This window comes from Macaca fascicularis, chromosome 1 (assembly GCF_037993035.2).
Source record: "Macaca fascicularis isolate 582-1 chromosome 1, T2T-MFA8v1.1".
NCBI lineage: Eukaryota > Metazoa > Chordata > Mammalia > Primates > Cercopithecidae > Macaca > Macaca fascicularis.
Genome location: NC_088375.1, coordinates 37,574,765 through 37,601,591, shown reverse-complemented (window position 1 = coordinate 37,601,591; position 26,827 = coordinate 37,574,765). Strand labels below are relative to the sequence as shown.

Sequence of the window (26,827 nt, the reverse complement as noted above, 5' to 3'; positions counted from 1 at the left end):
ATTATATCTGTTCTTTGAGCAATTTCCTCCACAATAACAAAATTTAGGAAACACTAAGGAAACCTTTTGTGCGCCTGCAGTAGAAACACATGCTCATGACATTTTTTATTCTTTCTCTCGGTGTAACCTCAATGCAGCCCCCACTGAAACTAAGATTTCAGTGTTGGCAAAAGCTTTGTTCCTACTTAAGAACAGGAACTATTTCTCTGTCACTCAGAAAGAACATGAACTTTTCCATTTCTCTTTGGCCTTTAGAAAGCTCAGAGTCTAATTTGGAACTTCAACTATAACAACTGAGGGATCTCATAGCCTGCAAATTTGCCTCTATTTTTTTTCTTCTGATCTTATTATATTCTATGACTCATTTCCCCGATCCTGCTCCTGAAGATATATGTATGCATATGTAAAAATTAACACATTTAAAATATAAACAGCCTAATTAATTACATCTAAAAGACTAACAGTTTTTTTGTTTTGTTTTGTTTTTTGGGAGCGGAGGAGGAGACAGGGTATTAGGCTAGTGGAAGAGAGAAATGTAGTAAATAGAATGTGGCCCAATTTCAGCAAGCAGATGCCAGGGTCTTTCACTGTATCCTTGTGAACAAGTTGGGAAAAAACAGACAGGTCAGTTAGGTGGATTTACACTTGTTTGAGACGGAGTCTCGCTCTGTCACCCAGGCTGGAGTGCAGTGGTGCGATCTTGGCTCACTGCAACCTCCGCCTCCCGGGTTCAAGTGATCCTCCTGCCTCAGTCTCCCGAGTAGCTGGGATTACAGGCATGCACCACTGTGCCCAGCAAATTTTTGTATTTTCAGAGAGATGGGGTTTTGCCATGTTGGCCAGGCTGGTCTCAAACTCCTGACCTCAGGTGACCCAGCTGCCCCAGCTTCCCAAAGTGCTAGGATTAGGTGAGCCACTGCACCTGGCTAATTTACATTCTTTTGATTAAAGGATAGCTCTCAACCTGGAAGGAAGTTTCTGACTTGAAGACTCAGGGAGTTTTTCCTCTACACTCCCATTCTATTTTCTTCATATTCCATTATAGCAATTATCATGCTAAATTATATTCTGTGTATCTGTTTTCCCACTAGGCTGTGAGCTCTTAAAGGGCTGTTTCTTTTTATTTATGATTCCCTCGTGACTAGGACAGTCCAAATAGAAGGTGCTACATAAGTATCTGGCATATAGAATAGATCATTTTTGTGAATAGTGAAAGGCTGTCTTTAGCTCTACTTCATTGTTTTTAGCAATGACCTAGATGAAGGCAGGTACATCAATTTTAGAAATGACATGAAGCTGGGAAATATAATAACTACGTTCAAAGAAAGAATCAAGAAATGTGGTGGTAGCCTGAAACAACGGGCCACATTTAACAAGATGAAGGAATAAATAAAGTTCTGTAATAGGGTCCAAAAAAATCACTACAAAAGCACAGGTTGGGCACAGGTTGGTCTTGGGGTTTTCCTCAGCTCCTGCAAGTACTCTAAGTATGATACAGGTAAAAATAAACAAAAGAAATATGATCATAAACTGAGCTAATCAAAATATACTATCTAGAAAAAATAGGTTGAATGACTACTAATTAAATAATATACAAGGCTGGGCGTGGTGATGCATCCCTATAATCCTAGTGCTTTGGAAGACTGAGGCAGGAGGATCCCTTGAGCCCAGGAGTCCAAGGCTGCAGTGAGCTACCATCATGCCACTGCACTCCAGCCTGGGTGACAGAACAAGACCTTGTATCTAAAAGCAAAACCATGAAACATTATAAGGCTAATTCTGAGCACTGTATTTAAAGAGAGACACTGACAGAGCTACAGTTATGTTGAAGGGCTCAAAACTATATCAGACAACAGGAGACAATACTAATGTTTTATAAGGAGAAAAGACTCGGGTGAAACATGATAGCTGTTTCAAAAGGGTGTAGAAAAAATTAAAGTTGTTACGTAAAACCCTAAAGCTGTAGAAGCAAATTGTAATTAATTGTGTGAAGGCCAACTTAGGCTTAATATGAGAAAGAACGCAGAGACAGGAGGAACTCAGGAGTGCTGAGTAGCCTTCTTACCAGCTCCCAGGCTATAAACTATAAAGGAGATTTATCATCGTAGGTGCAATTCTACCTACAGTACAGAGATTTTTCAAGGCTACTGTACATAAAGGTTATACAAACAGTGCTCTAATTACTTGCTACTCATTCCACAGCATCTATACTTTGAGAATGTACTGCTAAAAATAGCTCGAATTCTTAGCTAACCTAAGATATAAATTAATCAATGCCTTTGTGAAGGAAAAAAAGGGCAGTGAATGAGAACTAGAGGTGAAAGAAAGATTGCTCTTCTTGTTTGGCTAACAGAAGCCTTTATGTCTAAAAATTATTTGCATTTTATTCACCTGAAATAATGCCTGAAGACACAAATATAGTTAGATTGATTAGGGACATTCTCAGTCCAAGCAACAGCTAAAATATACATTTTCTTAAATTGGAAGAAGCAACTGTTTATTATGAAATGTTTAGTAAGATAGTTTATCATGCTACAAATATTTTAAAATGGGGTAATTAAGATTTTGATAAAAGAATCACCACGATCAAGTGGGATTTACTGCATACACAATCAATAAATATGACACACCACATTAACAAAATGAAGGATAAAAATCAGAGGATCATTTAAATAAATGCAGAAAAAGCCTTTGATACCCTTTCATGATAAAACTCTCAACAGATTGGTATAGAGGAAATACACCTCAGTAGAAAGGCCATACATGACAAACCCAGAGCTAACGTAATTCTCAGAAGTTGTTTTGAACATGTGAAATTTGAGATGTCTAACAGACATCCAAACGCAGATACTGAGTAGGGAAATGGCTATCTGCATCTAGAGTCAAGCAAGAATCCTAGGCTGGAGATACGAATTTGGGAGTGGTGAACATACAGATCGTAGTCAAAGCCATGAGACTGAGAAGGAGTGTAGACAAAGAAGAGGTCTGTGGGCTGATTCCAGGAGCACGTCAATGTTTCAAGGGGAGGATGAACCAACAAAGGAGACTGAGGAGCAGCAGCCAGTGAGGGAGCAGAGAGCCAGGTTTCAAGGAAAAGGGAGGGATCAACTGTGCTGAATGCTGCCAATGGTTCGAGGAACACAGGAAGTGAGATTTCCCACTGGGTTCATCAATCCAAGCAGTTTTGGTGGCATGGATGAGGTAAAAGCTTGACTGGAGTTGGTTCCATAAGAGAAAGACAGATTAGGGAGAGTAAAAATGGACATGTTAAAGGAGTTTTATTGTAAAGAGAAAATTGGAGGGGGAAGTGATGACAAGAGAGTTATTTTAGCTTTAAAGAAATATGCAGTTTGTATGCTAATGGAAAAGATTCAGTAGAGAAAATGCGTAATGCAGGGGAGGTGATGGTCTATGCTTATTATTAGTCCAAGTGCTTTTGCCTTCAAGAATGCTGTATCAGGTGGCAGATTAAAAATGCTACATCTGAAATAGCTTTAAGTGCAAGGAAAAAACTACTGTGTATCAATGAAAATAATTACATTAATAATATCTAATATTTTTGAGAGCTTCTTATATGCCACTTAATACATATTAGACCTTGGTTAATCATCCCAACTCTACAAGGTTGCTACTTTAAAGAGGGGGAGACTGAGAAAGACAGAGAGGTGAGAGAACTCACCCAAAGTCACATTGTTAATAAGTGGTAAAGACAAGACTGGACACTTATAAGCTGTCTGATTCCAGAGACTTTGCTTGTTATATGCCATTCTCTCCATTTATAAAATAATCCTCATGAGAGAACTTTGGGGTTTATTACATGCAAAAATACTGAAGGAGGCTCAGGAAGTTTCAGAAACTTTTAAAACTAGAGATCCTAAGCAAAATTCCCAATAGTCAAAACTCTAGAAAAACAATAAAAAACATCAATTTTATAGGAAAAGATGACTTCCTTTTATCTATAGTATTGTGTTGTCTAAAATATTAACCACTGTCTTCTCCTGCTCTTTTATTTTATTTTATTTTTTTTTGAGACGGAGTCTTGCTCTGTCACCCAGGCTGGAGTGCAGTGGCGGGATCTCAGCTCACTGCAAGCTCCGCCTCCCGGGTTTACGCCGTTCTCCTGCCTCAGCCTCCCGAGTAGCTGGGACTACAGGCGCCCGCCACCTCGCCCGGCTAGTTTTTTTGTATTTTTTAGTAGAGACGGGGTTTCACCGTGTTAGCCGGGATCGTCTCTCGATCTCCTGGCCTCGTGATCCGCCCGTCTCGGCCTCCCAAAGTGCTGGGATTACAGGCTTGAGCCACCGCGCCCGGCCTCTCCTGCTCTTTTAAACTACAATATCCAAATATTAATTACAGATAAAATTGGAAAAACTCTTGGAGTATATCAAAAAACAACTCTACAAGAAAACTACAGCTGTCAAGATTCAGTTCCAGCAAAAATGGTAAAGTAAGATAATGCCAAAAAAGTCCTCATATAAATATGTAGACGTATTAGATAAGATATAACATAAACATCTGTAATGTATAAAGAAATTTTGAGAAAGGAGGGAAAATCCTAAGTAACAAATAGTGATTTAAAAGAGGGGCAAGTGCTATGACTACCTAGGGGAGGAGTTAAGAGCCATGGAAAGAGAATAAGGCCAAAGATGTCTAAAGAAGTTTCACAGAGAATTGGGAAAGTTGGGAAGAAGCAATCTTTTAAAAGACAATAGCTGAGAAATTTCCAGAACTGAGTAAAGATATGAATCTATAGATTCAATAAGCACAATGAGTCTAAAGCAGAATAAAAACAAATCCACATTTAGACATATCCAGAAAAATTAGAGAACAAACACACACACATACAATCTTAAATGGAAAACAGAAGAGACCAATTCTCCATAAAGAACCGTCAGCAGACTTCTCAAAAGCAACAAGAGAGGTCAGAATGATATAAAAGTTAAAAAAGAAATTACTTAAGCAGATAGGGTAAGGAAGTCCTTGGTAAGGTTTTCCTTTTAATGAAAAGCAGCCCCCAAATCAGTTTCTTTTCTAATGAAGAACAGCCTGTAAAATCAAGCTGCAGACATAGACAAGCAAGCTGAAAGCTTGCACAAGCGAACGCTAGCAATTGTGACAACAGAAAAAACTACCCGTGGAATAGGCATATTCAAAATGGCGGCTCCATCCGCTCTTCTTTTTGCCACGTGTACAGTAAGGAGCAGGCAAGATGGCACTGGCCAAGTAGAAAATCCATTTGCCTAATAAGATTAGGGTGGGGTGACCAGCCTTTCCCGCACCAGTAAACATCACACCTGGTGGAACCAATCTGTAGGCCCCATGTAAATCAGACACCACCTCTTGAAGCCTGCCTGTAAAATCTGCTGTGGTCCACCGCTTTTCCTTTTTTGGAACACCTCTCTTTCATAAGAGAGACAGATGCTCTCCTCTCGCATTTCTTCTGCCTATTAAACTTTCCACTCCTTAACCCACTTCATGTATGTGTGTGTGTGTGTCGTTAATTTTCTCAGCTCGAGACGACGAACCCTGGGTATTCACCCCAGAAAACGATGCTGCTTCAAAATTACAATTAAATATCTTCAAACTGCTTAAGTAAAAAGAGTACCAACTTAAAATTTTATATAGAGCTAAAATATAACTCAAAAGTAAGAGCTGAAATACAGACATTTTTAAACAAAGACAGAGTTTACATTAAAGGCCTGAAGTTAATGGAATACTAAGTGTGTACTTTAGGTAGATGCAACCAAGCTCAGAATGAAGGACAAGGATGCAGAAACAATGCACTCTATAATATTTTCTACTCTTTTTTATACTTTAAAAATATTTCATAATTAAACATGTAAAAGACTTAGAAAACCAATAACAGGTGAAAAGTGTTAACAAAATCATAGAGCAAAATAAGCTCATTCTTTTAGTAAAAACTTAAAAAATGGCTAATAATTCCCATAGCCCTTGTTATAGTCTCATTAAAATGTGGGGGGTTGGCCAGGTGCAGCGGCTCACACCTGTAATCTCAGCACTTTGGGAGGCCGAGACCAGGGGGATCACCTGAGGTCAGGAGTTTGAGACCAGCCTGGCCAACATGGTGAAACCCCGTCTCTACTAAAAATACAAAAATTAGCCAGGCATGGTGGCATGCGCCTGTAATCCCAGCTACTCCAGAGGCTGAGACAGGAGAGAGGAGAATTGCTTGAACCTGGGAGGCGGAGGTTATAGTGAGCCGAGGTGGCACCACTGCACTCCAGCCTGGGTAACAGAGCGAGACTGTCTCGCAAAATAAATAAATAAATAAATAAATAAATAAAATAAAATGTCAGGGCTGTTAGGCCTCAGTGGCAGGCCTGCCCTCCTTTCATTCTAATGTTCCCCTGCCTTTCTGACTGTGGGTCTTAAGGCCCTCCCATGAGAGGGTCCAATCCAATCTTGGGGGAAGGAATGCTGATGTCATGAAGCTTCCAGAAAAACCCAAGAGCAAAGAGTTCAGGGAGCTTCTGGATAGCTAAACCTGGAGGTTCCTGGAGGGTGGCAGCCCAGGGAAGGCATGGAAGTTCTGTGCCCCTTCCCCATACCCCACCCTATGTGTCTCTGTATCCTTTGCAATATGCTTCCTAATAAACCAGTAAACCTAAGTAAGTGTTTCCTGAGTTCTGTGAGCTGCTCCATCAAATTAATTGAACCCAAAGGTGGGAGCCCCAACTTGAAGCTGGTCCATCAGAAGTTCTGGAGGCCTGGACTTGCAACTGGTATGTGTGTGTGGAGGGGACAGGGGCAGTCTTGGGGACTGAGCACTCAATCTGTGGGATGTGACACTATTTCTGGGTAGAGAGTATCAGAACTGATTCAGAGGACACCCAGCTGGTGTCCACTGCTTGATGTGTATGGGAAAAGTCCACACACATATGGTCACAGAAGTTTTCTTGTGTGGTGATGATTGTTGTGATGTGAGAGTAGAGGGAAAATGTGGTTTGAGAAAAATTTTATGTGTTATTAAAAAAAATTGTTGTTTTAAATCTCAATCCCCCTAAAATGTAAAAACATCAGAATCTGAAAATACAAGATTGACCAAATCTAATCATGGGAGAGGAGACTAGTTCATTTAGCATTTCTTGTTAATAATTAGCTCAAGAAGCTGACAGTATCGTTTTGTTAAAAACAAACTAAGAAGAATGAGCTCATGCAAAAAGTTATATAGGTCAGGTCTCTCTGTAGGAAGCTAAAAAACATTTTACAACCAGCAAAGGGGATAGTCACATAATATATACTTTATTATTGTTGTTTACCAGTTGCTAAATTGCTTCAATTCTTATGCACAGTACTCCCCTCACCCAAACTATAATAACCTTACCCCTGAAAAACAAATATTTTGTTTAGTATTTGAGAATTTCTGATAACTGTTAGAGAGATGTCTCTGCTTAACTGACCCTATTTGGCACCTACTGGAAGCCTCTGCTGTCAGGGTACTGATATGGTTTGACTGTGTCCTCACCTAAATCTCAACTTGAATTGTATCTCCCAGAATTCCCACGTGTGTGGGAGGAACCCAGGGGGAGGTAATTGTATCATGGGAGTCTTTCCCATGCTATTCTTGTGATAGTGAATAAGTCTCGTGAGATCTGATGGGTTTACCAGGGGTTTCCACTTTTGCTTCCTCCTCATTTTCTCTTACTGTTGCCATGTATTCATCTTTAAGATCTGAGCTCAAATGTCACTTCCTCAGAGAAGTCTGCTCTGACCATCCTCATTCGATCAGCTTCCTGTGGTTTTAACAGCTCCCTATTCTTCCATTTTTATGCTTAACTTACAATTATACACTTGTGTGTAAATGATATATTAATGGCTAGTTTCTGCCATCAAACTGGAAATCTACGAAGGCGGGGTCTATGTCTGTTTTGCTTACTATTGTAACATCAGTCCTTAATTAGCACAATTTTTGACTCGATGTATACACAGAGGTGATGTACAAGGGATATCATCAATTTAGCTGATAGGTTAGATGAATGCCTCTTAATATGCTTTTTTCTTTAATTCCTAAGAAGGAAGTAACAACTTGGAAATTAATAACAATTCAGACTTTAAAACATGATAGAAATATGAGAACAAGTTCACTTTCTTGAGATGCGAAGATCTATGAAGAATTAGTTGATTAAAATCTTGCCTCTTATTTTACTGGGCAAATCACTTGATATTTTTGAATCTAAATTTCCTCATTTGTAAAACAAAGAGCAACATTAGTCCTTCCTACCTCATTTAATTATTGTGAGGAGCAAATAAGGCATAAGACACCAGGCATGTAATCCCAGTGCCTGTAATCCCAGCACTTTGGGAGGCCAAGGCAGGCGAATCACTTGTGGTCAGGAGTTTGAGACCAGCGTGGCCAACATGGCGAAACCCTGTCTGTACTAAAAATACAAAAATTAGCTCGACGTGGTTGCAGGTGCTTGTAATCCCAGCTACTTGGGAGGTTGAGGCACGAGAATCACTTGAACCTGGGAGGCAGAGGCTGCAGTGAGCGGAGATTGAGCCCCTACACTCCAGCCAGGGTGACAGAGAGCGAGACTCTATCTCAAAAAAAAAAAATAAAAATAAAAAATAAGGCATAAGAATGATAAACTATAAAATACTAAGCAAATGTTATCTAGTACAGTTATTACTGAGTAAATGAAACACTAGAGAGGTACATACATGAGAACGGTGATAAATTTAAGTATTACACTTTTTTTCATTATATAAATGTCAATATAGATAAGATAAAAGGTCCAGAATTAAAATGTTCAGAGTTAAACCTGAATTTTTTTTTTTTTTGATAAACACTTTTCTAATGTTACAGAAATATATTGCAAAACCAAATAAATCCTATCCAGGGAATGTTCTGGATAATGATAATAGTGATGAGGTAACAGCTAATATTTACTGAATTATATATGAGGACCTATTCTAAGTGCTTTACACATATACTCATTTAATGTTCCTAATAACTTTATCAGGTAAGTACTATTATTGTTACCTTCACTTTGCATAAAAATGTTAGATAAATTTGTCCAAGATTACACATCAAGTAAGTGGCAAAACAAAGATTTAAACGTGGGCAGTCTGGCTCCAGAGTCCACACTGGTCTCTTTTCAATTCACTACCTTAAACTTTGCTTCCATTCGAGTTAATTTCTCAAGTTCTACATAAAATACTACTGATCAAGTTAAATATTCATCTACTGAGTACAAAAGAAAATAATCAACAAAACTGAGGGGTAGAAATGCAGCAAGTAAAGGTTTTAAGATTTTAATACCACAGACTTAAGAATAATTCTATCCCTTTTCCTTTTAGAATCTAACTACATTCTGAGTTTAAAAGATATGGTCAAAATAAAAACAGTTTGGTTGTATACACTGACCAGGATATGATCCACTCGGTCTCTTTTCTTTCTTCCAAATTTCATCATTTTCTGCCAATCTGTTTTGTGGTTTGGCTCCTTTTTAAGACTGAACAACTTGAGTACTTCACTTGCTATGAAGCTCTGTGGAAATAAGACAAATACACGAAACACAAACAACAGAATTCCTGAGTTTCATGTGTTTACAATGCAGTAAACAGATTCGTGCTAAGAATATAGTATTTACAATAAAATATCATACAAATTTCTTCCACTTACAGTTCCACATAGCAATTTGAAGGGAAAAGCATTCCAAATGCTGAGACTTTATTCACTTACGAAACATATAAAAGTAAAACCTAGCTGGGCACGGTGACTCACATCTGTAATCCCAGCACTCTGTGACGCCAAGGCAGGAGAATCACTTGAGCCCAAGAGTTGAGACCAGCCTAAGCAACATAGTGAGAGACCTCATCTCTACAAAAAATATATAAAATTAGCTGGGCATGATGGTACATGACTGTAGTTGTGGCTACTCAGGAGGGTGAGGTGGGAGAATTGATTGAGCCCAGGAGGTCCAGACTGCAGTGAGCTGAGATTGCACCACTGCACTCCAGCCTAGGTGACAAAGTGAGATCTTGTCTAAAAATCACAACAATAAAGTAAAACCCGCTGATTAATCTGCAAAGAAAAATTACTTTAGAGTTTACTTAAGAACTACCATGCTGGGTGCGGTGGCTCATGCCTGTAATTCCAGCACTTTGAAAGACCGAGGCGGCGGATCACCTGAGGTCGGGAGATCAAGACCAGTCTGACCAACATGGAGAAACCCCGTCTCTACTAAAAATACAAAATTAGCCGGGTGGGGTAGTCGCATGCCTGTAATCCCAGCTACTCGAGAGGCTGAGGCAGAAGAATCGCTTGAACCCAGGAGGCGGAGGTTGCAGTGAGCTGAGAACACGCCATTGTACTCCAGCCTAGGCAGCAAGAGTGAAACGCCATCTCAAAAACAAAACAAAACAAAACAAAAAAACAAAAAACCTACCATTAGCTAACTTCAAGCTGGCAAAACTACTAAAGAAAGCATAAAATAAATCTCTGAATTGGAAAAATCTCAAAGAAATTTTTGGGGACAATGTAATGTGAGAAAAGCAAAGACTTTATCTGGGATAGTTTATTTTGAAGCACCAAAACTCAAATATGTTAAATTAAAAAATATCAACACTTTAGTATGAGAAGCATAATAATTTTACTACTAACAATATTTGAACTATCACCCTTAAAAACTTTACAAAATGCTATGTCAATACTAAAATTTGTGGGCATTTATTGTACGCTATATTGATGCATGTAGTTTGATTGTTGGTATATATTATGTATCTTGTCTCACCTCAACTTAATGTTATTAATAATTTATTTTGTTACTTTTATGGTTGTTCTGTTAAAAAAACAATGTTCTTAACAGGGGAAGGGACACATTTATGAATCAGAATCACCTGGAAAGATTCTCAAAGTACCAATGTGCCCGCAAATTCCATCACTCCCTACCTGTTCACAGACACACATAGCATTCAAGCATTTATCAATTGTGGAAGGGTAGAAGGAATGGAGTATACAGTGTGTTTTTAAAAAGCTACTTACTTTAAGCCAGGGGCTGGCCAACTTCTTCTGTAAAACATCAGACTGTAAATATTTTAGGCTTTGTGGGCCATGTGGTCTTTGTCACAACTATTCAACTACACTGTTGTAGCAGAAAAGCAGCCATATATAACATGTAAACAAATAGGTATGGCTGCGGTCCAACAAAACTTTATTTATAAAAACATACAAGGGCCTGGATTTGGCTCAGGGGCCATAGTTTGCCAACCCCTGAGGTAAGCATACATCCCATCTCATAAATATCTGTTGGTGTTCTATCAGTATAAAATATTTTTAAAGGCTTTCTGTGATCAAGTAAGTTTGGGAAATACAACTTTAAAGCTTTGTTACTCAGCGTGGTCCTGGGACCAGCAGGACCAGCATGACTTGAGAGCTTGTTGGAAATGTAGAATTTCAGGTCCTACTCTAGACCTACTAAATCAGAATCTCCATTTTAACAAGATCCTCAGATCATTCACATGCACATTAAAAGTTGAGAATCACTGCTCTGGAAATATAACCTTTCCTGTAAGGAAACATGTGACTAGGCAGAACAGATTGCCACCAATGTGACTTTAAAATTCGCAGTCCTTGTAGCTTCTGGGCAAGGGTCTACAACGGTTTCTTAGATAACAAAATAAATATTTTTATGTATTATATTATTATCCTACATAGTTCAAAACCACATTACCAATTTGAAACCTCCAAAGTCAAAGATAGAGAAGTAACACCTATGTGTCCAGGGCTGGCATACTGAAAAGACATATATATGACATGTATTCACATGTACTTTTAGAACATTATACCTGTCTCTAAAGCCCCCCAAACTTACCTAAAACTCCTATGAGTTGCAATAATTTATCTCCCTAGGTATTTCCTAATTTTTCTTAAATATTATAATTATGTATATAGAGAAAATGACTGATAAATTTTTTTTTTTTTTTTTTTTGCACAAACTTGAGGATTCAGCCCTTTCACTCACTCCAATCTTTCCACTGTTCATGGATTCAGTGAGTCAAGAAATCTTTATTGAATACCCACTATGGAACAGGTCCTGAAGACACAAAGGTTAATAATACAGAAGAGCACTTGCTTTTACAACATTCATAGATATGTGTAAATGAACAGCAAGTCAAAAAAGAAGACACTTTATAGTTTGCAGTTTACCTTGATTTCATCAAGGTTATTTGGATTTTTCACTCGTCGGAAATAACTAGAGTTGATTCTACATGGCTTCATCCAGACAGGCTGATTTAAGTTGGGATCCTCAGCAAATATTTCCTCAAAAATCTCTTTTGTTAAATCAAAAACCGCCTTGATAAAGAAAAACAAAACAAAATGGCTAAGAATCAAATTTCAGACAATGGGAAAGAAGTTTAAAAACTAAAATTATCCTTTTATTTTACCTACCTGTTTGTAGACCCTTTTGCTAGTGCTTTCTATATCTAGACCTTTACTGGCACAGCCAAGCAGTTTTGTAGGAATACTGATGCTATGAAGATCATGGCCTAATTCTTTCCATTTCCAAAGTTCTTCTGCTGCATTATGTACAAGAATCTCTACTTCCTCTGCAGTATGGGGGACTGCCAATAATGTTTCACATGGTTGTTGGGTTACTCTTTTAGATTCTGCCATTAGAGGTACAATGGTTGCGTCTGCCTTATTTTTTTGGATCTTGTGAGAAGAGCTCAAACCAAAGTCTTCATCAAACCAGTCTTGATCATCTCCTAATGTGCTCAGGAACTCCCGGCTGAGCTCAAGTTCAGCAAGTCTCTTAGCAAGTTCTTCCTGCCCACTGGCACCAAATACTGGGCTCTCCTATAGAAATGGAACCATTCAAACAGAGCACAATTTAGGGACCTCATATCATTTTTTTAAAATAAAGACAGAGTAAATGTACTATTTATATATTTAATATTTCTCTGTAAGTAAGCAGAATAAAAAAAATATGGTGGCTACTCATAAACAATCTTAAGAAAAAGTTATCCTGTTCCCTCAATTCTACTTATATAAACCTTACACATAATTGAATTTTTATAAAATGCTTATTGATTAGGGCTCTCCCTGCTTTTTGTATGATCATTATTCTGTTTCTAAACAACTGTCCATCTATGGGATATGGAAATGGGATATAAAATTTCTCACCTCTGGTGACCATCTGGCTCAAGTTACTCAAAGTCATTACTTTTGCTCAACTGTCCATGGGCAACATAAACAAGCTGATGGTCTGAGTGCATGTCATAGTGGATACATTTCATTTTACCAGAATCAACATCACAACTACTAACCTCTGCAGGCCAACCATGACTGAGTAGACATGTAAACAAATAATTTCACAGGCAAAAAAGAATTGGGTGGTGAGCCACTGGAAAACTCCATGGAATGAATTTGTTCAGTGAATCTGGAAGGAGATGTAATTTGTGGACAGTACAGGGGTTGTCGACTAAGCAGTTTAAATGGATATTTTAGTTCCCCAAAACCTGCCAGTGCCTGTGACAACCCTATATTGACTACTCATGACATAATAGAGGACAATTACACTTCAGCCAGAAAAACAGCTACAAGGCCTTTAAAAACTTGTATAGTGATCCTTCTCTAATAAACAACAAGTCAAGGAAAAAAAAAACCTATCAGGAGTTACAGAATTAAAATGTACTATATAGGCAAGGTAAGTTGCCTTGTTAAAAGTATCAAAAGGTATACTGATACTTTTTCCAGATGAAATACTCACCGGTCTGGGACACATATCTGGAGAGGAAATCTCTTCTTTCTCATCTTCCAATTCAGATCTTAAGAAGCAACTTGAAACACTTGGTGACTGTTCCTCAACATTTTGGGATAGGTCTTGGGGTGTTACTTTCTTTTGGTCATCACCAAGAAGCTCCTGATTGCTAAGCTGGATTTTCTCATCTCGGGTTTTTTTGATTTGTTGTAGTTGATTGACTGTGTCCTTTACAAAAACTTTTAGTAAACTGTCTGTCAGTAAGCTGATTGTTTCCAGTTGTTCTTTTGACTTTTTTTCCTCATTTAGTGATGACTTCAGTTGGGCTTCCAGCTGGTTTTTTTCTCTTGTTAAAAGATCCAGAAGTGGTGTAGAAAGCTTTTCTGAAGTTTTAGCACATAGGTTGTCTTCCTGTTCTGTAAACTGCTGTTGCTTCTGCAATTCTTCAGAAAAGGTATTGTCTAAAGTATCGTCTTCCGCAGCAATGGAAACCTTTTCTGTGGCATCAGAAATGAGGTCTTTGTTTTCCTTTGAAGAAATCTGTGAATCCACTGAAGACTGCTGGTGAACATGGGCTTCAAGTACCCCAGAAGTGTCCTGTACGTTGTCTGTTTCTATTTTAAGGCTTCTATTTCTATTAACTGAGGCTTCTATATCATTCACACTAGGTAGGGATTTCTCATAAAAATATTCACTGGCATCCTTTTCTCTGTCTTTTGGACCCTCTGTATCATTCTGCTCTTGATTATAGTACTGATATTGTTCATCTGAGTAACAGTCTTCATCTTCATTAATGTCTACATAGTCATCAAAGTTTTCTGGAATGTGAGATATTTTTTGAGGAGGAGCAAAAATACCATGCTTTTCTTTGCACTCAAAATATGCAATGCCATCATATGTTCCATTGTTATTTCCTTCAGGTTTATCTAACTCCACTCCCGCCCAAAATCCTTTAGCAAAACTAGTCTCACCTTTGAATCGAAGAATTCCTGGCTGAACATTTCCAATCAACACCCTATCACCAATGTGGAAATCAAATAACTCATCTGCAGTAGGAACTGAAGCCAAGGAAGGGGATTCAGTAACTTGCTGTTCATGCTCCACATCGCTGCGCTCCTTACTTTTCATCAGCTCAGTAGGGGACTTGAGTTCCAATAGCCTGTCAGAGTGAACATTGCTATGGATAGAAAGGCTTTTCTCACTTAGGCACTCACTGATTTCCTCATTACTACCAAAGCTAGTGGCTCCACTTGTAGAGCTCCTCATTGGCTGTGGCTTATCTCTGCAAGACTGAGAGTCTTTCCTGAGTGACAGCAAAGATGACACCTCAAAATCATCTTTGTATAATTCAGCTGAAATTTCTTTCTTGAAAGAAGACACTTCAAAATCTTCAGAGTATGGTATCTCTTTAGGAGCAAAAAGATGTTCTGACCAAGACAAATCTTTCTCCTTTGTGTTCTTTTGTTCATGAATGTCTTTCCCTGATTGGATGTTTGGACTATGATTCACATCTTGATCTGACTGTCTCTCTTTCAACATTTCCTCACTTTTATGGAGATTTTCAATAGCTAATCCAACTAGGTCTTTCTGAACATTTTCAGAATCCAAAGGAAGATCTTTCTTTGAAAGAATTTCAGATGAGTCTCCCTGTTCTAGGACTAATTTCAGTAAGACACCAGATTTACCTTCTTTAGAAAAGGCATCTTCAATCTTACTCTTCTTCAATTTTGTGTATTCTATTTCTTGTATTTCTGATTTTTTACTAGATTCTTCAACCTTGCCATCTGACACGTCAAGAATTCTACTAGCGGCATTTAATTCTTTGAGAAGATGTAATGCAGGTACATTTTCTAGAGAATCTCCAGATTCTTCCCTGATTTTCCTTGATGATCTGAGAACTGGAGATGGGGTATGAAAACATTCTGTTCGACTGTCCCATTCATTTACTCTCTTTGCATATGCAGATAAAGACCTTTCTGATACGGATCTCTCAGAATCTGACAGTGAAGCATCTTAAAGAAAAAACAAATCACCACATCAAAATGATTTAATCACAATCTTTCAATTTTGTGGACCAAAGTTTAGAGAAAAGCCAAATTTTAGTGGGGGGAAAAAAACCCTCTAGTCAACAAATATGACTTGTTTTGGCTACTTTGTAAGTTTTTCTTTTAATAGAATATCATCTGTATCAACATTTAAAATTGCTTAAAATTCTAAAGTTTGGAATAATTTCTTAAGCATTGTCTTAACTTATAAAGTGAAGAAAAGTATATCTAAGTTGATGGAGCCATTGCTTTGCACATTCATCCTCAAATCATGCAAAAATAGAACTGTATGATGGTTATTACAAACATTTTTCAAACAGGAAACTAGTGAAGGAGAAACAGACTTCCATATATACTTCTAAAAGAATACATTTTCCTAGGAGGTTCAACTAAGCTCTTGAATTAAAAAGAAAACAGATCAACTATTTCTGCAAATATAGCACTTTAAGAGCTTAACTTGCAAAATATGATCAAAGTACAATATAATGAGCTAACAATCCAAGAGTTAAAAGTTTTAAATTCAAATATCTTTTTTTTAAGAGCAAGAATCTTGCTCTGTCACCTAAGCTGGAGTGCAGTGGTCACAGCTCTGCGTAGCCTTGAACCTGGGCTCAAGCAATCCTTAGCCTCAGCCTCCTAAGTACCTGGGATTATAGGCACAAGCCACTGTGCCTAGCCAAATCTCTCTTTTGTCACTGATGTTTCTTTGCGCCTCAGTTTTATTTTCTCACTGAATTGCATTTTATTTTTTTGAGATAGTGCCTCACTTTGTCACCCAAGCTGGAGTGCAGCGGCTGATCACAACTCACTTCTTGGGACTTCTTGGGTATAAGCGATCTTCCTGCCTCAGCCCCACAAATAGCTGGGACTATACGTGTGCACCACCATGCCCAGCTAATTCTGTATTTTTTGTAGAGATGGAGTTTCACCAGACTGCCCAGGCTGGTCTCAAACTCCTGAGCTCAAGTGATCTGCCTACTTCAGCCTCTCAAAGTGTGGGGATTATAGGCATGAGCTGCTGCACGTAGCCTACATTTTATTTTCAATAATTAACTTTCTTTCGGTTAAACTGAAAAAATGTATACAGCTATTTACCTGAGAAACAGTTAGGCTGAAAATATACATAACCAGATAAAAAATCTGGTTAGGGGAAATTTAGAGATGCTGATGATATACTCAGCTATTTAATCATTATGCTTTGGTTTTTCTAATAAATTTTGAACAATAAAGACTGATTCAGCTGAGTGTGGTGGCTCATGCCTGTAATCTCGGCACTTTGGCTGAAGTGCTGGTAATTTTCAACCAGGCTGAGGTGGGAGGACTGCTTGAGCCCAAGAGTTCGAGACCAGCCTGGGCAACAATGGTGAGACACCCATCTCTTAAAAAAACAAAAAAAGATGAGCTGGGTGTGGTGGCATGTGCCTGTGATCCTGGTCCTGGTTACTTGGGAGGCTAGGATGGGAGGATTGCTTGAGCCCAGGAGGTCAAGGCTGCAGTAAGCTATGATCATGCCATTGCACTCCAGCTTGGGTGATAAGAGTGAGACCCTGTCTCAAACAAACAAAAAAAAACCCCTAAAAACCAAACCAACCAAACAAAAAGGATTCATATAATTTACACGTAGCCAATAAATCACTTTAAAATATAAAAGTAACTTTAAAATGTTAAATAATGTAATTAAGAAATTCACTTTTTAATAAAAAAGCTATAGAGGTAGAATTTTGTAGGCCTCTGCATAAATCCTTAGACTATGTAGCTACAAGTTAATTATTTTTTCTAGTTACATACCAACATGTTCAGCAATAGACTCCAGGGATCCTCTAGAACGTTCTGAGTCTGCCAGTGATTTCCAATTCTTTGCCGTTTCAGATCTGACGTATAAAAATTAATGAGCAGAAATAAATATATTACTATAACAACTGGTAACAAAAAGCAGGCATTCTTAGACAACTGCTTCTTTCCTCTTCTCCACAGTAGGTATGTCAATCTATGCCACTTTCATCAAGCCTATTTCTAATTCTCATCACTCTCACTAAATGAGCTTGCCTTTGTCACTAGATGACAAAAACAGAGGCCATCAGGCATGAACTTTACCTTCAAACTTTTACCTACAAGTTTATCCATATTCACAGCCATCCTAACTGCCTTTCCTCCTGTCTGCAGGATGAAAAGTTGTCTCTCTCTCATTTGTTCAAAGCTATTTGCTCAAACCACTCCCTATTACTGTCCTCTCTTGTTCTTTACAGATAACAGAAGAGGCTACATTCACTCTCTTTATTTTCTTGACTTCATTTGCTAAACTGTAATACTTGGCTTTTACTTCCTACCTTTTTATAATGCCCTAAAATGTTGCTATTTTATCATCTTGAGTACCTGGCTCCCATTTATTCCCTCTGAATGCTATCTCCTCTGGGTGATTTATGGCTTCAACCACTATCTATGTGCTTATCATCCTCATATTTCTAACCCTGTTAACTTTCCACATAGTTTCACTTAAACAACAGGCACTTAAAATTAACACTTAAAACCAAAATCATAAGCCTCCCACAGAAAACCACCTTTTCCATTTACATTAATGAAACCATGACCCAATCAACTACCTAAGAGAAACCTGGGATTCATCTTAGACTTGCCCTGCTACCCCATCTAGCACTTTAACTAGTCAAGTCTACGTGTTTTTTTTTTTTTTTCTTCTTAATCCTTCACTATCCTAAAATATGTCTCCTATTTTCTATTCTTAATACTGGTTACTTGAGGTCTGGCTTCAGACTATTTTTCTTCCTGTTTCCAAGCTTACTCTTTTCTATCTTTCTTCTATATTGTGGTCAGAAAGATTTCTGTAAACACAAATATGACTGTGTCACTCTCTGGTTAAAATCCTTCAGTAGCTTGATTAAGAAAATTACAAAGCCATTCAATAACATATTATGTAGAAATTAAAATGTACACTTCATAATATAATGGAAAAATACATATGTAACAAAAACACACACAAAATCTGAGCATAAAAAATCCTAGAAGCAAACATATCTAATTGTTGACATTTGCTATTTTGGGATACTTAGGTATGATATGATTTAAACTCTTTTCTTTTTACTGCTTCCCTAGAAATAGTAACAACAATAATAGCAGCAGCTAATGCACGATGCTTACTGTGTCCTATGCCCTGTTAAGTCTTTTAACCCTCATAACAAGTGTATTAATCAGGTGGTATTATTACTCCTTTTTAATAGGGTATGAATCCCTATTAAAAAACTGAAGCACAGAGGGGTTAAATAACTTGCCCACAGTTATAGAACCAGCTAGAAATGGAGCCAGGATTCAAATTTAGGTAATGCTAAATTAATTGTAATGAGCCTACAATACCTCTCTAACAAAAATGTCCCAAAATACTTTTTAAAGAAACCTTCAAAGGCTCCACATTTTCTAAAAGGTAAAACACAAACTGCTAAGAACAAATGAGTACAAGGTTTTCACAGTTTGGCTTTTATTTATTGTTCCTTCTGCTAACTCCAGCAATATCCTATTATGTTCAGCTTCTATGATATGCCAATCTGGTTTTTTTTTTTTTTTTGCTTTTAGTCATTCATGAATAACATTCTTTCTGAAATGACCCCTATTTCTCAATTGAACTGATCTGTCTAACCTTTTTGTTCAAAATTTAGTTTAAATATTATAACCTGACTTCCTAATACACAATATTATATATTCTAATGTTGCAACTTAGTATCTTCTGTATTTGCTTACTGACTGCATACCATTCCATCACTTGCAGAGAACCATCATTTACTGAGTTATTCATCCATTTTTGGACATAAAAATTGTTTCCAATGTTTTATTATATAAAGAATGTTCTGATAAATATATTCATGCAAATAGAGATTTTCAGTACCCCACATTTTCTCAATTTAGACTTCCAGAAATACATTACTGGGTCAAAGGTTACAGACTTATTTTTGACTTTTGAAACATAGCCAAACTGTTTTTTTCAAAGGTCCACATCAACTTATGCTACTACTAGCAATGTTGGAAAGTACCATTTTCATTGTACCCATCAGACTGCAGGATTAAAAATGTATTTTAAAATCAATACCTTACATATGTAATTTTTAATTGTAATACATAACAGTTTTAATTCACTGACACTAAAAATAGAAAATAATATTTTTACTTCTATAATTTCAGTTACTTAAAAGGTAACTTCTACTGAAAATATTCCCTTATTCCTTTTCCAAACAAGGCAGAATACAGACAGTTATCAAAAATTTCTACCTGTGTAGTGGTGTGAGGGGTTTGATCTTGGGTTTTTCAGAAGCTGAGGAGAGTGTTTTAATCTGAGGCTTGGCTGTTGGTGATGTTTCCAAATCTCGGCTAAGCTCGGCTTCAGTTTTCTTAATAAATTCATCATACGACTAAGTTCAGAAAAATCAGAGGAGTTACTAGGCATAATTTTTAAAACTTATTTTAAATTATAAAATAGTATACTTTAAGGTAAAATACTCAAACAATAAAGAAGATGCAATATAAAATCTCCCTCCTTGCCCCCTCAGCATCATTCTCCAGAACTCTATAGTTATTTGTACAATCTATAAGCAAGATATATAATTGTAATTCCAGTATCAATTAAGAAACGACATTGTGAATCTACAGAAATTTAATACGATGAAGCAATAACTCATACCTTGCCACATTAAAAAACTTCTTTGACTATATTTGCTAAAGAGTGTACTATTACTTTCATGATATTTTTAAGAAGTTAGCCATTCTGTTCTGAGTTTCAATGGCAGTAAGTTTCTTATGGGCTAAGTAAGGGATACAAATTATAAAAAGAGAAAGGTATAGTTGACAGTATGATAGTTCAGAAATACAAAGAAAAAAAAAAAACTTTCCTGGTTATTACCCATTCTTTGTAAACAAAACTTTACTAATTTATAATTTGCATGAAATATAAGGGAATCCCTCCATCTCATATTATCATTCCTTAGTTTTCTGGGCTGAAGTCCTTACTTTTACAGCTCTCACTATTTGAAATTAGTGTTTTGTTCAAAACTGTATGTCTGGTACGTAATGTCCTATTCACAATGTCTGGTCCAAAGTAGCCTATCAATACATATTTATAGAATGAACTAATGGATGGATGGATGCTTGTCAACTGCTACGGATCCGTAAAATCTGGGCTGAAATCACTACTTTTACAACTCTCATCATCCATGTTACCTTCATCTGAATTGTCAACATTTTGTTAAGGTAACTCCTGGTATTAAACCTATACCACAGCTAGGTGTTCTAGCTCAGTAGGTATACATGAGGACTATGACTACTAAGATCTGAAAGCTATACATTTATGAGTACAGTCCATTTATTAAATCTGTGATCAAATAAAATCCAATAGATTTTTTATATTAACTGCTATGTATTATATATATCTCTCTCATATACTGTAATTTTAAAAGTTAAATACAGAATTTTCTTTTGTCTTTGTTTACGCCATTAAGTAGAATGCTGGAAGAGATGGATCATATGGCACTTCTCTAGAGGGCTCTTTTCTGACTGACATAGTTATTAAGGAACATTTTTGAGCAATACCATTCATTCTAATAGTACTTTATCTCCAACAGTTACTTCAATGACTCATTAGCTGACGTATAAGATGAAATCCAAATTCATCAGTTTTACTTCTAAGGTCCTGAATATAATCTGTATTTTAAAATTTTATTTCCACTTCTTTCCAGCATGAACTCCCCAGTATGGTCATTGTATCTTAATCACTTTTCCTACTCTAACCATTGTGTAAGTTACAATCCCTATTCCATCTGTGTACTGTGTACCTGTTTAAATGTTTATTTTCTCCAGATCTATTAACAGGCCTCTTTTCTATGTGGAAGACAATACAATGGTAAAGGCACAGAATTTAAAATTAGAACTAGATTAAAATCCTAGTTTCACCATTTATGAGCTGTGTATCCTTGGATAAATCATTAATCTCACTGAAACTCAGTTTCCTTACCTGTAAAAGAGGGATAATAATACTCACACCTTGTTGTGAGGATTAAATGAAAAATATGTGTAATTAGCTGAGCTCTTGGCACATAAATAGGCATCTGAATATTTGATGATTAAATTAATAGCGGTAGGAGAAGCATGTGTTTGCTGTTATGTAACAAGGACCAAAAGGTGGAAATTGAAAGGACAGAAATTTTGGCTAAATACAACAAAGAGCTCTTCTAATACTTAGAGCACTTAGAGTTTAACACGGAAACCAATTAGCTCGAAATTTTGAAAATTCCTATTACTGGAAGTGTTCAGGTAGAAGTTGAATGATGTTCTCTGGTGATGAGATGAGAAGGGATTCTTGCAATAAGTAGGAGATTCAGTCTGATTCTACAATGAATGTCATGTTCTAGGAACACGGGGCTGGCAGAATGTGTGTAATAGAAAAGCAGAATGTGTGTAATAGAAAAGCAGTGTGAGGCAGAACATCTAAGAGACTACGCAGACAGTAGAGGCAAGAGGTCATAAGGGCCCCAACTAGCCTGGAGGCAGTAGGAATGGAAAGGAACAAACAAGAAACTTTATTAAAAAATCCATGAGAACTAGTGACTGAATGGACAGGGAAAAACAGAATAAGGAAGACATCCCAGCCTGGGACAGAATCAGGAAGGCTGCTACAGCTTGGGGGAAAATTCAAGTTAAGTTATCATTTAGAATCTATTCAAACAGTACAAAGAGTTGTACTATTTAATAAGTTGTGTGGCATGAAACACCATTCTGTGAAATAAGGGAAGGGAAGGGGAAAGGGGAAGGGAAGGGGAAAAGGGAAAGGGGAAGGGGAAGGAGGAAAGAAAAGGAGAAAAAAAGGGGAAAGGGAAGGGGGAAGGAAGAGGAAAGAAGAAAGCTGGGGAAGGGAAGCAGCAACAATTCCAAACGCTGAAATTATTTACCTGGTAGTTCTCTGCTTACAAGGGTATAGATACCAATCTTTCTTTCAAAGGCCTAATCTTTCTTATTTAGGAAAAAAAAAAACATCTAATACTTTATTTTAATATTAATTTTTAGAGGTGGGGGTCTTGCTATGTTACCCAGGCTGGAGTGCAGTAGCTATTCACAGGTGCAATCATGGTGCACTACAGCCTCAAACTCCTGGCTTCAAGCAATTCTCCTGCCTCAACCTCCTGAGTATCTGGGACTTCAGAACACACCACTATATATAGCCAATTTTAATATTTATTTTAATACTTATTTTAATATTTAAATTTAAAATTTAATGTTTAGGCCGGGCGCGGTGGCTCATGCCTGTAATCCAGCACTTTGGGAGGCCGAGGTGGGTGGATCACGAGGTCAGGAGATCGAGACCATCCTGGCTAACATGGCGAAACCCCGTTTCTATGTATTGTATACTAAATATACAAAAAATTAGCCGGGCATGGTGGCAGGCGCCTGTAGTCCCAGCTACTCAGGAGGCTGAGGCAGAAGAATGGTGTGAACCCAGGGGGCGGAGCTTGCAGTGAGCACAAATTGCTCCACTGATCACTCCACTGAACTCCAGCCTGGGCGACAGAGTGAGACTCTGTCTCAAAAAAAATAAAAATAAAAAACAAATAAAATTTAATGTTTTAAGCAAGAATGTCCTTAGACACCCTCAGATTTTTTTTTAAGAGAATAAAATGTGGCACCACACTAATAATGAAGAATCCTAATCCATTACTTTATTAACAACATTAAAAACATTTTAGACGTCACATACACATTAGCCTTGACATTAAACCCCTTTCTTCCTATGTCTAACCTCTAACTGCTTGATCAGACTGGCTTCTTGGGCTTTCAGTCTTTCCTTTTGCCTTTTTTTCTGTTCCTTCTTCAACTGGTTCACAACTGATTTTCTTTTCCGCAATTCATCCTTCAGAGCTCTGATCCTACCTTCAATGTCACTCTGGTCAGATGTAGTTTCTGAAAGAGATACAAAATCTTTTATTTATAATTTTGACTTAAGCATAATGTTAACTCAGTAACTACTAATAAAAAGCTGTAATGTAATATTCCATTTAAATAAAGCCAATCTAATAATTAAAATATGAGCTTCTGAAAAAAATGTATTACTAAAATGCATCCCTATAATTTCCCCCCTTGCCACACACACTTTATTTTTGGCTTGGTTCCTCCTATTTATTTTCACTTTCTAATTGTACTACTTGAAATTATAAATAAATCTTGAGATACGCTGTCTTGGTAAGACATGCAGCTGGAAGTTGAGAAATTTTTAGACTGATGAAATTTGGATATTCTGCAAGAAATTACTTCTGGTGACAAGATAATCATATTTAACTGTCTCTTGCCTTGGTTATTAATACATAATTTAATAGTTTTTAAGTCATATTAAAATCAAACTAGAGTTTTACCACTTCAAATTGCTTGTGATTCATTAGCTGATGGCTTAATATCACATTAAAAAGAGAGAAATTATAAAGAAATAGACTCTGCTGTAATCTTTCTTTGAAAGCTCTCAAAATATTTAAAATAAATGAAAGGAAGCTAGTTAAATCTTTCCTCTCCAACAGTTCACATATACAAGACGTCTACTCATAGCAACATCATGAAAAGGATATTTCATTATAATGTGTCATACACATGCTATGAAAACAAACAGGTATCATTTAAAGACACTGCTTATTTCACTACACATGGAAATTACATAGCATAGGAATTACTGTTCCTCACACCTCCCTCAATCACACAATGGTGTCATTTTCATACACTAATGTTGAGTGAGACATTTAATAGTCTTACAATAGAAATAATATCATACACAAATCTTAAGACTCAGACTTAACATTACGTCAAAGACCAGGATTCTATCAGTTACTTCAGGTTAAACTGCATAAGAGCTAGTTATAGAAGTTATTTAAGTGCAAAAAGATTACAAATGTCTTTTTAATAGTGTGGTCGGTCTAAATATCTGAATAAGAAATAATAAAATGTGAGTTCCTGTCACTTCTATGACACTGAGTTAAGGCATACTAGGAAAGTTAGGCTTGTTTTATATTAGTGGTGGCATCATACTGAGCCCTTAGCATAGGCAAGGCTCAATTATTTACTTATGTACTTCCAAAATTATTATTTTGATAAGATTTTGTAGACCACTACACTCTCACAGGCTTAGTTTCAATTTTGCCCCCAAAATAACTATTTTAAATTAATATTTTTAAAAATTGTATATACCAGCAGTGATTTTCTAATAAAAAAATATATTTACCATCTATGGTTGAAGATTTAATAGCAGGCAATGAAAAACTTGGGGTTTTTAGATGAAAGACCTTGGAAAATGTTTATGTTTTTAAGTACTAAAGAAACCAAACACAGGCCGGGCGCACTGGCTCACGCCTATAATCCCAGCAGTTTGGGAGGCCAAGGTGGGCAGACTAATGAGGTCAGGAGTTCAAGACTACCCTAGGCAGCATGGCAAAACTCCATCTCTACCAAAAATACAAAAATTAGCCGGGTGTGGCAGCATGCACCTGTAGTCCCAGCTACTCAGGCGGCTGAGGCAGGAGGATCATTTAAGCCTAGGAGGCAGAGGTTGAAGTAAGCTGAGATCATGCCACTGCATTCCAGCTTGGGCGACAGGGCTAGAGACTGTCTCAAAACAAAATAACCTGCTAGAATAACTTGTTTGTAAAAAATGAGTTTCTGATTATTTGACACACACTGATTATATTAGCTTGGTTGATAAAACTCTCCATCATTTAAGTAAAGGTATTAAAACTTTACTACATTAATATCTGCCACTTCTACAAATACTGAATATAAATAATGTCATCTTGAATAGGTAGTGAATCTGTTCTTTAGAAACCTCAGAGCTACTTTTTTTTTTTTTTTTTTTTTTGAGACGGAGTCTCACTCGCGTGTCACCCAGCCTGGAGTGCAGTGGCGCGATCTCGGCTCACTGCAAGCTTTGCCTCCTGGGTTTACGCCATTCTCCTGCCTCAGCCTCCCGAGTAGCTGGGACTACAGGCGCCCGCCACCTCGCCCGGCTAGTTTTTCGTATTTTTTAGTAGAGACGGGGTTTCACCGGGTTAGCCAGGATGATTTCGATCTCCTGACCTCGTGATCCGCCTGTCTCGGCCTCCCAAAGTGCTGGGATTACAGGCTTGAGCCACCGCGCCCGGCCTAGAAACCTCAGAACTACTTTTCTAAAACCATTTATTCTTACTTAAATAAGCGTCACCAATAAAACAGTATCTTACAAACGTTATTATTAATCCTTGGTGCATAACTCATGCAAGGATGGTTGAAACATTATTCCATTGCTAACAAACGAAAAAGATAAGCCAGTATTGGCAAAGAAACCTGAAGAAAGTCACCAGTAAGTAAGAGATCCAGGATAAGAACGCACGTTTCCAAGTATTTAAGTTTATGTCTACTGACAAGTTATTCTCTTGGAAGCAATTTTTCACCAACGTACATAAAAGCAAATATATAAAAACATTAATAAATTTCCACAGAGAAATATGAGACAACATTCTTCAACTGGCCTGACTCAATTATTCTATTCCTAAGAATCTATTCCACACTGAAATATACAAAAAGAATTTTTATCATATATATGATAAACACATATAAATGACATATGGTATTACACACACACACACGAGTCATGCACCACATATGATGTTTTGGTCAATGACAGACTACATAGCAGACTACATATCATATATTATAAATATATGATAGTGGTCCCAAGATTATAATATTTTTACTACACCTTTTCTATGTTTAGGTATACAAATACTTAACATTGTGTTACAATTGCGTATAGTATTCAGTATAGTATTCAATATACTGTACAGGTATTACACTCTAGGAGCAAGAGGCTATACCATATGGCCTGAGAGTGCAGTCAGGCTACACAATCTAGGTTTGTCTAAGTTCATTCTATGAAGTTCACATAATGATGAAATTGCTTAATGACACATTTCTCAGAGCATATCCTGGATGTTAAGTGATGCATGACTACATATATGTGTAAATATTTACATAAAGATGTTTATTATAGCATTA

The 26,827-nt window shown here is 37.1% G+C and overlaps 1 protein-coding gene across 8 annotated transcripts in view; it reads right to left on the bottom strand.

Annotated features, from left to right (window-relative positions):
* Positions 1–26,827, bottom strand: part of CEP350 (centrosomal protein 350) — a 161,434-nt gene that overhangs the window by 6,540 nt on the left and 128,067 nt on the right. For all 8 annotated transcript variants that reach the window (XM_005540126.5, XM_074027214.1, XM_005540125.4 and 5 more), the window contains 7 exons: positions 23,559–23,719; positions 20,045–20,184; positions 17,561–17,643; positions 13,737–15,739; positions 12,416–12,823; positions 12,173–12,319; positions 9,389–9,511 (listed from right to left, as the gene is read on the bottom strand). In XM_005540126.5, the coding sequence (XP_005540183.3) occupies positions 9,389–9,511; positions 12,173–12,319; positions 12,416–12,823; positions 13,737–15,739; positions 17,561–17,643; positions 20,045–20,184; positions 23,559–23,719 (3,065 nt within the window). The remainder of the gene's footprint in view (positions 1–9,388; positions 9,512–12,172; positions 12,320–12,415; positions 12,824–13,736; positions 15,740–17,560; positions 17,644–20,044; positions 20,185–23,558; positions 23,720–26,827) is intronic.